Source organism: Carassius gibelio, chromosome B13 (genome assembly GCF_023724105.1).
Source record: "Carassius gibelio isolate Cgi1373 ecotype wild population from Czech Republic chromosome B13, carGib1.2-hapl.c, whole genome shotgun sequence".
NCBI classification, from domain to species: Eukaryota; Metazoa; Chordata; class Actinopteri; order Cypriniformes; family Cyprinidae; genus Carassius; species Carassius gibelio.
In genome coordinates, this window is record NC_068408.1 from 13,082,201 (window position 1) to 13,094,988 (window position 12,788).

At 36.3% G+C, this 12,788-nt stretch overlaps 1 protein-coding gene across 9 annotated transcripts in view; it reads left to right on the plus strand.

Moving 5' to 3' along the window:
* The window catches only part of LOC127970164 (regulating synaptic membrane exocytosis protein 1-like), a 75,987-nt gene extending 65,844 nt beyond the window's left edge, over window positions 1-10,143 (plus strand). For all 9 annotated transcript variants that reach the window (XM_052572456.1, XM_052572459.1, XM_052572460.1 and 6 more), the window contains 7 exons: window positions 183-343; window positions 993-1,213; window positions 5,125-5,275; window positions 6,678-6,790; window positions 6,894-6,995; window positions 7,559-7,698; window positions 7,783-10,143. In XM_052572456.1, the coding sequence (XP_052428416.1) occupies window positions 183-343; window positions 993-1,213; window positions 5,125-5,275; window positions 6,678-6,790; window positions 6,894-6,995; window positions 7,559-7,698; window positions 7,783-7,998 (1,104 nt within the window). In that variant the 3' untranslated portion in view covers window positions 7,999-10,143. The remainder of the gene's footprint in view (window positions 1-182; window positions 344-992; window positions 1,214-5,124; window positions 5,276-6,677; window positions 6,791-6,893; window positions 6,996-7,558; window positions 7,699-7,782) is intronic.
* The last annotated feature ends 2,645 nt before the right edge of the window (window positions 10,144-12,788 follow it).

The window sequence follows — 12,788 nt, forward strand, 5'->3', positions numbered from 1 at the left end:
CTGAATTAAAGTACTACTAAAAAAGAATGCAAACCTTTAGAATGATAGAGTATTATCCCATCCAAAGTCATTCAAACGTTTTTTTGTTGTTGTTGTTGTCGTTATTTTTTAATTTAGAATTCTCATTTGTTTTTAGTTCAAATTATGTATGCTTAAATTTTTTGTTCATTCCATTCCACTAGCTTTATAAGGAGCAGCGACAGAGCAGTGAAAATGTATCCCATAAGTCCTCAGACAGTGATGTCAGTGACGTGTCAGCCATCTCTCGTGCCAGCAGTGCCTCGCGGATCAGTAGCACCAGCTACATGTCCATTCAATCAGAACGACCCAGGGGTCAATTTAGGTGAGATGCATGGTGCAGCACCACTCTGGACTATTGGATTAGATTTGTGAATATTAATAATATTTTGATTATTACTTTTTAGTTTTATTACATTTTTCCTGAAGTACTGAATACATATTTTTTTATAAATGTGGTGATCAGTAGTTAATCTAAAAAAAATTTTTTCCCCATACATTTGTGTTGTAAACATGGAGTATTACACTTCTGTTAAAAGGTTTGGGGTCAGCAAGATTCTGTAAGGATGCAGAAATTAATGAAAAAATATATATATAAGCGTCTCTTCTATGTATGTATGACCACTCATGTTATTGCTGTATTTAAAATAAAAAATACAACAACCCTAAACTTTTGAACAGTAGTGTACATTGTAAATCAAACACTTTTTTTCTTCTTTTTCTTTTTTTAAATCAAAATAGCAAAGACAAAATCTGTTTTCTGTTATTCCTTTAGATGATTCTCAGTCTTTTCCATGATAGCATCATTCTCAGATTTTTATGATTTTCAGTAAGCTCATGTTGAGGGAAGTGAAAGAAGCAGAAAGAGCGCACACAATAATCAAATGCAGAGGGTCGTATTAACCTCAGAATAGTATTTTTCCATTTGTCATTTGGGCTGCTAAGAGTCTTTGCTATTTTTCTCCCCACACCAGCCGTCATATCCATCCATCCAGCCGCAGCATGCTGAAGAGTACGAGCGTTAGTGGGGAAATCTACACTCTGGAGCGTACGGATGGCAGTCAGTCAGACACCGCTCTGGGAACACTGGGAGCAGGAGGGAAAAAGCGCAGATCCAGCCTTAGCGCACGTGTGGTCGCCATCGTGGGCATTCCCTCCCGCCGCAGCAGAAGCACCTCTCAGCTCAGTCAGACAGGTTAGACACTTCGCACCTTGTCAAGGCCTCTGTGTGTGTGTTTTTTCAGTTAAAAGCTCAGATTTCTATGCAACAATGGCATACAGTATAGCTTGGATGATGGTATAGATCAAGTATTGTACCTAATAAAATAAAGTACTGAAATCCAAGACATGCTGCTCGCTGCTTCACATACCATATAGGGCCATTGACGAGGCATTTAGTCCCAATAAAACTCATTGTGTATATATCACTGTCTACTAAAGTCACATTGTTTTCTAATGCGGACAGTGCCAGGGTTAAGTTTAGTTTTAAATGTAACTTGTATACTCTTTTAAACACCAGAGAAGAGATACAGTATGCGATGAATTTCATTGGCTCAGATAGTTTAGCCGGAGGCGCCCTCTACTGGTATAGAAACTAATATCTGCAATTATTATGGCCAAAAAAGTTTTAGTAACCATAAAAAGATATTTAATTAAATTACATTAGTGTCATTTGGGCCTAAAGCAGTAGAGAATCATTGCCAAAATGGAGACTGACAAATTATATTAAGCAATGTCTTTAAAACTGCATCACTTCAGAAAATTTGCCAAGACTGTTGGATGTTTTTTTTTAGTCTTCCTGCTTTTTCTTAGATTGCTATCTCTTATCATTGTTTCCTCTTTTTGCATGGTCATCCTTGACTGGTCTATGCATCAGGTCTCTCTCTACCCTGTTTCACTTCTTAAAGTGTGTCTTCAGTCAGTAGGAGCTGAAACCTCAGGCTGGAAATATGAATGGCAGCATGTTAGCACTGGCAGAAGTTCATTGTGTCAGGTGCAGATCAACCCTGAATTCCTATCAGATGTAATGTAGATAAATGCCTTTGATGTTGGATCTGATACCCTCTGAAATCTCATATTTTAAGCTCTGTCTGTTTATAGTTTAATAAATGGACTGCTGAAAAAAGAAACAAATTCAAAAAGGATGGCAAAAGAAGTTTTTTTGGCACCGCTGTCTGCCAAGTGCCTGGATAATATCTTAAAAGGCCCATCAGATGATAAATCAGAAAGAGTTGCAAAGCTGTGATAAATCAGCATTTTAAAGAGCTCCGCTGCTCTTAACAGCTGTTCCACGCTCTGCCCACTGCACCAGCCTCATCCATTCACAACCATAGCCAAAACTAAAAATAAGATTACCGTAACACTTTCTAAATCTGTTTACATGATTTAAAGCATTAGGTAGTAAGAAATAACCAACAACAATTCTTTTAAAGGGGGGGTGAAATGCTCGTTTTCACTCAATATCCTGTTAATCTTGAGTACCTATAGAGTAGTACTGCATCCTTCATAACTCCAAAAAGTCTTTAGTTTTATTATGTTCATAAGAGAAAGATAGTCTGTACCGATTTTTCCCGGAAAAACACGAGCGCCTAGAGGCGTGACGTGTGGGCGGAGCTAAAGAATCACGAGCGCCAGTAGGATTTTGTGTTGAGCGCGTGTGGAAGCTGTGACACAGATCCAGAAGCTGAAATTTAACAAGAGCAGCATCAGCAAAGGCTTCTCTATGTGGTATGTACTGAAACTGTATATATTTGCTTAGCGGTTTTGGAAAATGACTAAGTTCCACTTTGTCGTCTTTTTTTTTTTTTTTTAAGACATGTGGACATGTTTGTACATGTGGAAAGTGCAGTTTGATAACAACATCGCATGTTGTTTACTTGATGTGCTTACGCGCTGATAGCTAAGTAAACAACACAGAGATATTTGAAGCAGTTTTACTCGTGCAGTTTGATGACAACATCGCATGTTGTTTACTTGATGTGCTTACACGCCTATAGCTAAGTTAATAACACAGAGATATTTGAAGCAGTTTTACTCACCGCCTGCGGTTCCAACACACCATCGTGACCCTTTTTCGTTGGGATTGCATTATCCTTAAGAAATAAACGATGTGCAAATCCAGCGTCAACCTGGGCCTTGTTTGTAAAACAAGCATCTTCGAAATGCAGGGGAACAAACACAAACACTTGCACAACATCCACTGGTCCCTTAATGCTGTTTTTTTTTGGGGGGGGGGGGGGGTAATCTGTGCAGGGTTGTCTTGCCCTGGCAACCAAAAACACACTCCTTTTGTGACATTTCGCGACGCTCTCGCTGTGATGAGTGATTGTCTGTGCACAGCCTCTCTCTGCTCTGCTATACGGGAGCGCGCGCTCTTCAGGCAGATGCGCCCTTAGCACCCATATAAGGAAATTCCGCTCCATCTAACGTCACACAGAGCCATACTCGAAAAAAACTTTCCGAAACTTGTGACAAACCGGAAGGAGTATTTTTGGAACAGAAATACTCCTTCAAACATACAACTTAATTTTTGAAACTTTGTCCATGTTTAGCATGGGAATCCAACTCTTTAACAGTGTAAAAAACTCAGTATGCATGAAATAGCATTTCACCCCCCCCTTTAAAGCATTTAATAATCTAAGTTTGTGGCAATATACTGTATACTGTGTGCAGTATGCATATACTAATATATTTTAAACATTCTTTTAATTGTATAAATCAGCATAGTTAATGTATTACATAAACATGAATTAACAGTATATTTACACTACCATTCAAAAGTGAAATGTTGGCCAGTTTGTTTTACACTCTCCAAGACTACATTTATTTGATAAAAATGTGGTAAAAACACATTTTTCTAAATATAATTTATTCCTTTAATGGCAAAGCTGAATTTTCAGCAGCCATTACACGATCCTTCAGAAATTGTTCTAATATACTGAGTTGATGCACAAGAAACGTTTCTTATAATCAGTATTAAAAATGGTCATGCTGCTTAATATTCTTAATGGATTAAAAATATATGTTTTATATCTAGAAAATAAAAAATATTATTTTTGTTGACATATTTCAGGATTCTTCAATAAATAGATCATTATCAGGATTTCTTTGAATGCTGTCTTATCCCGAAATTGGCGAACAGTAGTAACCTAGATTAATAAATGCTAAATAAATAAATATATATATTTTTTTATTGTTATTGTTAGTTGATTATTGTTCATTTTACCTAATGCATTAATTGATGTTAACAAATTGAACCTTTATACAAAGTTTTACCTGGATTACTAACTGTAATAAAACATTAAATATTTTTAATAGCCAACACTGTTTTGTCAACAAAAAAAAAAACAAAAAAACAACAACAAGTGATACAGGCTAAAGGTGACATGGGGAATGACTAACGATGACAGTGACATTGACTGCATATTATAGCGACACCCAGTGTTCATATTATGTATTTTATTAATTTCATTGGTTTGGACACAAGCTGAACCTCAACATACAGATTATCTTGTATTGTATTCCATAGATTAGATTTATCTTCAGTTGTTTTCCACTCTATTTTTCTGTTTCCTCAAATAATATCAGAAGCATGCAAGTCTGTTAATGACAATCCTTGCACATTTTGTTTTGTCTGTACATTTTGTCAGAATAAGCCACTGATGGTGGTTTGATGAAAGTGAACACAATGAGTGAAGAGATAAATCTCTCTGTTACATTTTTTACTGGGATGACAGCACCTCTGTGAGCCACCTCAGTCACTGACATTTTCAAAGGATCTGTAATCCATCAAAAGGCCATAAATAGTACAGATGGTGCCCCATGACGTCCAGCAGGAGATGTTACACTCACCAGGGGTGAAGTGCTTTGTATTAGATGGCAATGTTTTCTCCTGAGTGTAGAATAGTACACAAATAGGCACACATACACACAAGTGAATATAAAACCTTGCAAAAATCAAAGCAACTATGTTTTTATTTATTTATTATTATTATTATTTTGTATTAGACCTGAAATAATTCAAAATAATCATTTATTTTAATATCATGGTACTGATCTAGTTATCATTTAAATTGTATTGTAAAACTGTATTTTTTCTACTAACAGAAGCAGCCAACAAGAAAGCAAAGGGATCCAGTAAGATCCAGCGCAGTCAGGAGACGGGAATGGCAGTGGAGTATCCCCGCAATGTCATGGCTCGCCAAGCCAGTCGAGAGTCCACTGACGGCAGCATGAACAGTTACAGCTCTGAGGGCAAGTTAGTATCTAGAGCCTTTTCTTACATACACACAACTCTGCAGTTCTGAACCACAGACTAATATATCCGTTTGTTTTCTTCACTCTTTTGCATCACTACTTCAGGGGTTTGCATACATTTTAAAGTTGATTAAAAGTGACCGTATGTCAAATAAATATTGTTTTCATCAAAGGATCCTAACAAATAATCACGGTTTCCACATATGTATGAAGCAGCACAGCTGTTTTAACATTTATAATAATAGGAAATGTTTCTTGAGCACAAAATTGGTATATTAGAATGATTTCTGAAGGGTCATGTGAAACTGAAGAATGGAGTAATGACTGCTGAAAATTCATCTTAGCTATCACAGGAATAAATTACATGTAAACATATTTTAAATAGTAACATTTTCCCACAATGCTACTTTAATATATTTTTAAACAAATAAACACAGCCTTAAATGGTAAGCATACTATGCGTATTATGATGAATAATGATGCTATTTTACCCGAAGCTGACCTGCTTACCAGCTCACACTTCTTTAAAATGTCTTGTCGCTGGTGTTTTTATGCATTGGCTGCAAACCCATCACTAATACGTAAGTGGTCTCTCAGCAGGCTGTGTCATGTTCTTATGAGCGTCTCTTCTAGATTTATTTGGAAAAACCAAAAGGATAATCTAATAGAAACGGTCTGATTTACAGAGCTACTGTAATGCTGTGTCCACTACTTTCTCAGCTCCATTTTTGGAGCCAGATGGCAAGCGGTGCTCCCCTATAATAATTAAAATATCCATCATCTTCAGAGAGGGTTCTTGGCAGGGTCTGTAGCTCCATAGAGAACGGCATCCGCGCTTCCCTTTGTGACTTCAGAGCAGCGTTTGGTCGCCGTGTCACTTCACAGAGTGTGACTTAAGGCTTATTTCACGTGATCGTGTTTTAAATAGTCTGAAATCACACAAGGCTGTTCATATGGTAGCACGACACGGGCTGGCACATCCCTCAGACATTCCTGCTGGAGTTAGGTCATGGAAATTGTGCTGGTCTCAAAGGAATTATTGAGTGTATTAAGAGGGGCCTTAACGCAGGACAGGGTTTACATACCATACACAGAGAAAGTCTGCTGCTGGAGGAGATGGGCTGCATTTGACTAGCTTTTGAACTCTATTCGAGTGCAGTGGGCTCATACTGAATATATACTCATATTTCATCCAAATAAACAAATAGTTGTATAGGGTCTTGTTTGTTTTCATTTGTTGGTATCTACTGTACAAAGATGTGTTTTTTAATTTCTATTGATTTATGACAAAAATGTATTTAAGAACGGCTGAAGAAATTTACCGTAACTTGTATTTGAATTGCTGCCTTACAGTTGACATCTATCCATTCATTTGTCTATCTGATAACCTGTGTATGTCTCAGTCTGATCTTCTCAGGGATGAGGTTAGGGGCCGACAGCCAGTTCAGTGACTTCCTAGATGGACTTGGCCCTGCTCAGCTGGTGGGCAGACAAACACTTGCCACGCCGGCTATGGGTAAGTAAACATCTTCATTTATGTACTGAATAAAGTATACAGTATGTCAGTTTAATTTTCTGCCATGGAAAACTTGAAAACACTTTGTTTTGTTGTTTTATAGGAGATGTTCAGATTGGACTGATAAACAAGAAAGGGCACCTGGAAGTTGAGGTTATCAGGGCCCGTGGTCTTATACCTAAACCAGGTTCCAAATCGCTGCCGGGTGAGAATGTGCCAACAATACATCCAGTAATTTACATTAGCAGTGTATAATAGTAAATATATATGAAGGATTCATTATATGTCTTATTTATATAAGTGATGAGTAAATTAATCAGTTTTAATTGCACCAATTTTTTTTTTCTTTTTTTATGTGAGCATGTAGCCATTTATGACCATCCATCAATGGTCAGTAAGATTTTCTTTTTTAAATATAGAATTAATACTTTTATACAGCAATTGATCAGAAGTGATTGTAAATACATTTACATCATGTGAAGCTGAGAACTAAAATAATAATATATATTGAAATAGAATAGTTGAAATATAATGAAAATATTACTATTTACTATATTTCTGATCAAATATATGCAGCCTTGGTCAGTACTTCTTAAAAAAAATTGAACAGTGTCGTGTTTATAGTGCTTAATGGAAATGTGATTTAAAGTTTATTAATGAAGTGATTACATCCCCAAAACTTGATAATTAATACATTGTACTAATTGTAAATATAACACTATAACTGCCTGAACAACCCTAGTTGAGCACTACGTCTGCTGTTCACAGCTCCCTATGTCAAGGTCTATTTGCTGGAAAACGGAGCGTGCAAATCAAAAAAGAAAACCAAGATTGCACGGAAAACGCTTGATCCCTTATATCAGCAATCGCTGCTGTTTGAAGAAAGTCCGCAGGGTAAAGTTCTTCAGGTAGGAAGCAAATTTCATTTGTTTGCTTCCAATATGCCTCCCAAGTTAATATTTATGCTTATTGACCACCGAATATGTCTTTAGGTAATAGTCTGGGGAGATTATGGCCGCATGGACCACAAATGTTTCATGGGAGTCGCCCAGATTCTTTTAGAGGAGCTGGATCTTTCTAGCACCGTGATCGGTTGGTACAGACTGTTTCCCCCTTCATCACTGGTCGACCCCACGTTAGCTCCTCTCACTCGTCGTGCTTCCCAGACCTCGCTGGACTCTTCAGGGCCGCCGGGCATCAGGTCCTAGTGAACGGACAGGAAACGCACGACCCAGTGGACCAATCAGAACCAGAGCGGCAGATAAAGAGACAGATGGACAGAATCATGATCAAAGCTTTGCTGAAGCCTGACAATCACTTCTCTCTTTTACTTTTGAGCTTTGGGTTGTAGAGATTTCCTTTGATCCACTCTGCTCCTTTACTGCATGTTTTGTGGCTGAGGTGACGATTCGACCCAAACAGAAAAGAGAAGGAAGGGATAGGCAGACGAAATGCGATCCCGCTTCAGCCTACAGTGACACCGGTAGCCTAGATTGCTCCGGTCAGTCAGCGCATTTATTTTCTCACGTTGACGAGAGTGAGAGGACAGCACTGCCTCTCCTCTATATTGCACTTTCAGGAAGCCCCTCTGCTGAAAGACCAGAGGTCAAGGGTTAAAGGTCAAGATTTAGTCTTCTCTGAGAGTTTCCTCTCTGCATCATGGATATTGCATCCAAGGTCCCGCCGTGTGCCCGTCTGGCACGAACTCAGACTCAGATTGTGTGACTGTGGCGTGTGTGTGTGTGTGTGCGTGCGAGAGTGTGCGTTTGTGTCTAAGAAGGCAGGGAGACACCTGAGAACCTTTTAAGTCTGTTTACAGCAGTCGCCACCGACTGCTTTGCCTTTTCACATTAATGTTGATTTGGTAAATAGGCACACTTTGTAGAATGTGAAAACATGCTTCATGGAAGACACAAAGCCACTTGTATTCGATTCACCGGGACTGTAAGAAGCTGCCACTATCATTTAACAGAAAACATTAGCTCACTAACACGTCCGATTTCCAGGTTTCACGCGATCACCAATCATATCTTACAGGCAATTCCAAGCACTTTTAATTCTATTCCATTTGGTAAAGGACCTGTACATACCGATATTAGAATTTCTACCCGAATAGAATTTACATTATTTTAATGCAAGCACAAATGCTTGATTTTTGAACAAAAAAAGAGAAAAAGTTCAAGCTTTGGGAGATTAAAAGTAATACAAAAAAAGAGGCCAAAAATCGGAAGCTTCCTATTTTTAGCAGTTTGTCATCAGTTCAGTTGATTATAAAACCAATCTCACAGATCCCCCCCTGAGGATCACATTTTGAATGTGACAGTGAGATGTCCCAACAAGGGGAACAGACGCCACCAACGAGGGGAACAGCATGAATCTGGAACTGTTCCAAGCTGCATGCACATTTTGTAAAACAAGACAGATGAGAAAAAAAAGAGACTACATTAAGTGTGTGTTAGTTCCACAAACTGTAGGCCAGCTTGTATGTTGCATGTACTTGTACAGTTTGCTTGTACTTGATATAAACAGATTATCAAATAAAACGAAGCCATTCATTCCATGTGTGGGCATTTGGCCGGGTTCTGCCATACACACAGGCCTTATTTTGGGGCTGAATGTCTATAAGAATTTTTTTAATAGTTTGATTTCCTTTCCTTTTTTTTTTTTTTTTTAACCCTGGACTAATAAATAAGTGCCGTACTGTAGTAATGAGTGAAAATAAGGCCCTATTTTATTGAAGATGTTGGTATTCACTGTAGTCTGTACTACTGTGGGGCTAAAACTAAGGTAGATTATCTGTATAAAAACTAGAGCTATCTATATATGGAATATAATTATGAAAATCACAATGACTTAGAGATATATCGATATTGAAACAGAGTGTATCAAGTAAACATCACTTACGTACATGCATATATTGTAAATATGAGTCTGCAAAGAAGTTTACTTATATTTACAAAGTGGCCCCATTCAAGTTAATGGATCAGTGATCTGTCTCTTGGTTCTGCTGAGCGGAAGAAGGGATGCCTCCAAAGTTTTATTTTAGTGATGGCCAATCTGATGAGAGAAATTTGGACCTCTATCGATCTGATGCATTAGCAAAAATGCTCACGAATCCTCGTTTCAATGAGAAGTTTACTTTAAATGCCTGGTTTCGGCAGACTTATTTACTTTGTCAGTATTATTCAAGGATACTGATTGTTTACAGTTCGTGTGTTCCACTGAAACAAAATTGAAAGTATTCACTGCAACATTTCTTGTTTGTACAGCAGACGTGGCTCAAATAATGTGTATGTTTTATATTCAAGAGTTCATTTTTATTATTTACAAATAAAAGACTGTGTGGAAGAAAATTGGTGTATTATATTTTGCTTTTTTTTTTTAAACGTGTTACAAGTGTTTTTATTTTTATTTTACATTTATAAGCTATTATAATTTGTGTACTAAATATTTTAAAATTTACATTTATTTTTATTTTTACATTTTCCCATGCCCTCAAACCAAATTAAGGTCTGTCCAGTAGCGTCCTGTCCACCAATGCATCATACTGTAGCCAATCATAATCCAATCCCTCCACCACGTGGAGAAAAATAGCATCACACGGTTCCTTCCTTTTGTTTAGGGTTTATTTATTTATTTTTTATAGTTGTGCAAAGTCACTGTTTAACCATTGTTAAAAATACTACGTCTATCAATGCTTCAGATTTTTGGAAATGTGACAATAGACTGTCTTTTGTGTTTATATAACCAGTGAGTAGCTGTTCTTATGCCTAATTCAAGAATGTATATGATTGTAATTTAATGTCTATTAAGGTGAGCAATAAAAGTAGCCATTCTAAAGTGTAGTGGGACATGACCTTTAAGAAAGATAAACTAAATTACTTGTATAATGTTATGTTTTTATTAGTAGTAATAATAGATTTGATGTTACTTCAAATTTTTATTCAGTGTAACACTCACTGCTCGTGTTGTAATGCTGGTGCACTGGTCAGTAATGCAGGACAGGAACCAATATTAATATTACACAGATGCATCAACACTGAAAATCAAATCAAGCAGAGGCATGTCAGGAATTGACGTCATTGTACATTTAGATTGTATTAAAACAAATTTTTTTTCATGAAACAAATCAGAAATTTAAAATTGAAATCAAAAACAGACCATGATGTTAAACAAAGTGAAGAGGCAAGGAAGGTTTTATGTACAGTATGTACAGAAGCTGCCACTGTGTGGAAACCTTTCTTAAGTATTTTATATTTCCTTCAAAATGTGAATAGTACCGACATATTCTGAGATTTTAAAGGCTTCTGAGACACAAAGGTTATAAATAGACATGACTGAGACATAAAACGAAGACATGAAATGCAAACAATAAAGGCTTTAAAACATTAAAATAACAAAAGAGCAGGTATAAATAAAATTCATTTTTCTCACAATCAGAATCAAAAATACAGCAAAAGAAAAATAAAGGTAAGAAGGGGAATGTATTTATACACTACACTGGTGTTATTTTAATATTATATTTATTAATATTTTGAAGCTTTAATTTTTATATTTCAGTTTACGTTTTAGTTATTTCTCTTCAAATTAAACTTATTTATTTAGTTGGTTGCTAAAGCTGCTAATATTTAGGTTGCTAATATCTCTGTTTAAGTTTTTCATGTTAAAATGTTCACACTTTCATTATGAAGACAAACATGGCCTATTAGGAGCAGGGCGCTCTCAATGCCACTGATGTTTTTTTTTGTTTTTGTTTTTTTTATTGGAGAAAGAAAGGGTCAAGAATGTCAGCAGCTGGAAACCAGGTGTGTTTTTGAGACCAGACATATTTTGGTCCATCGTGTACTGCAGACGGCCCACCTGATGCTGAGAATTTGGTTAGTGGACAACACAAGCCATACAATCATTCAGGTCCAATAATATGTGATTGGTTGAATCTGAATGGCTTTAACAGGAAGAAATAACAAGACAGTAAATTACAAGATGATTTGTTACTGAAAAAAATGTAAGTTTAAGGGAGCCAGGAGCAAATTTGGTTTAAACTGGCATAAAATAAAAATTGCTACTTTAAAATGGTTAAACAGTCTGCAAGTTTATCAATAAATGAAAAAAAAAAAAAAAAAAGCCCGGAGCTGCTTCTGTGTACAACTGTTGGCCCAAGCTAAATTAAAGAGATTATTAAATTTTGAATATGGATATTTTTCTTACAAAAATGCATCAATTCACTACAGGAGACCTTTGTTTTAACTTCTTTTGGACTGATGCATGCAACACCCGCTGAGTGCCATTAAACAGCTTGAAAGATCACAGACATTTTTTAATATAACTCCAAATGGAATCGTCTGAAAGAAGAAAGTCATATACACCATGCCTTGAGGGTGAGTAATTTATGGGCTAATTTTCATTTTTGGGTGAACTAAACCTTTAAATGTAATATTTTCTGTAATTTTGTTGTTTTAATTTGTATTGGTTTTATTTTTTTTCTAATTGTGTAGGCCTATGTAGATTTTATTTCAATTTTAGTTATTGTAGTGCATCAAGTTTAAACTGTAAATGAAAATAAGGAAAGTTGCTTTACAAACTTCCTGAAAACGTTGTTAAACATGAGGAAATAAATGAGGAAATAAAAAAGCGAATAAATAGGCAAATAATGTTTTATTTAATAAATAAATAAATAAATAAATAAGCTAGTGCTTCTGCTGGTCAGAGCGGTGAAAATGCGAAAACTCAGCCCAACATGCATAAGCCTCTTCCTTTTTGTTAAAGAAAATCGTTATTGAAATTCTGAAGAATTATTTTTTTTTTTTACCGTTATGACGTAACGAAGCCTCGTTTACTGAAATCACGTGGCAGTTTGATGCAAGTACAATGGTAGCCTACAATCACTAGTTCGAAACAAATGAACACTGAATGGACTCACTGAATCAAACAGAGTTAGTGAATCTTCTGACTGAACTGCAGTTTATCATAACTTTTAATGATATCCGTTTCGAATTTA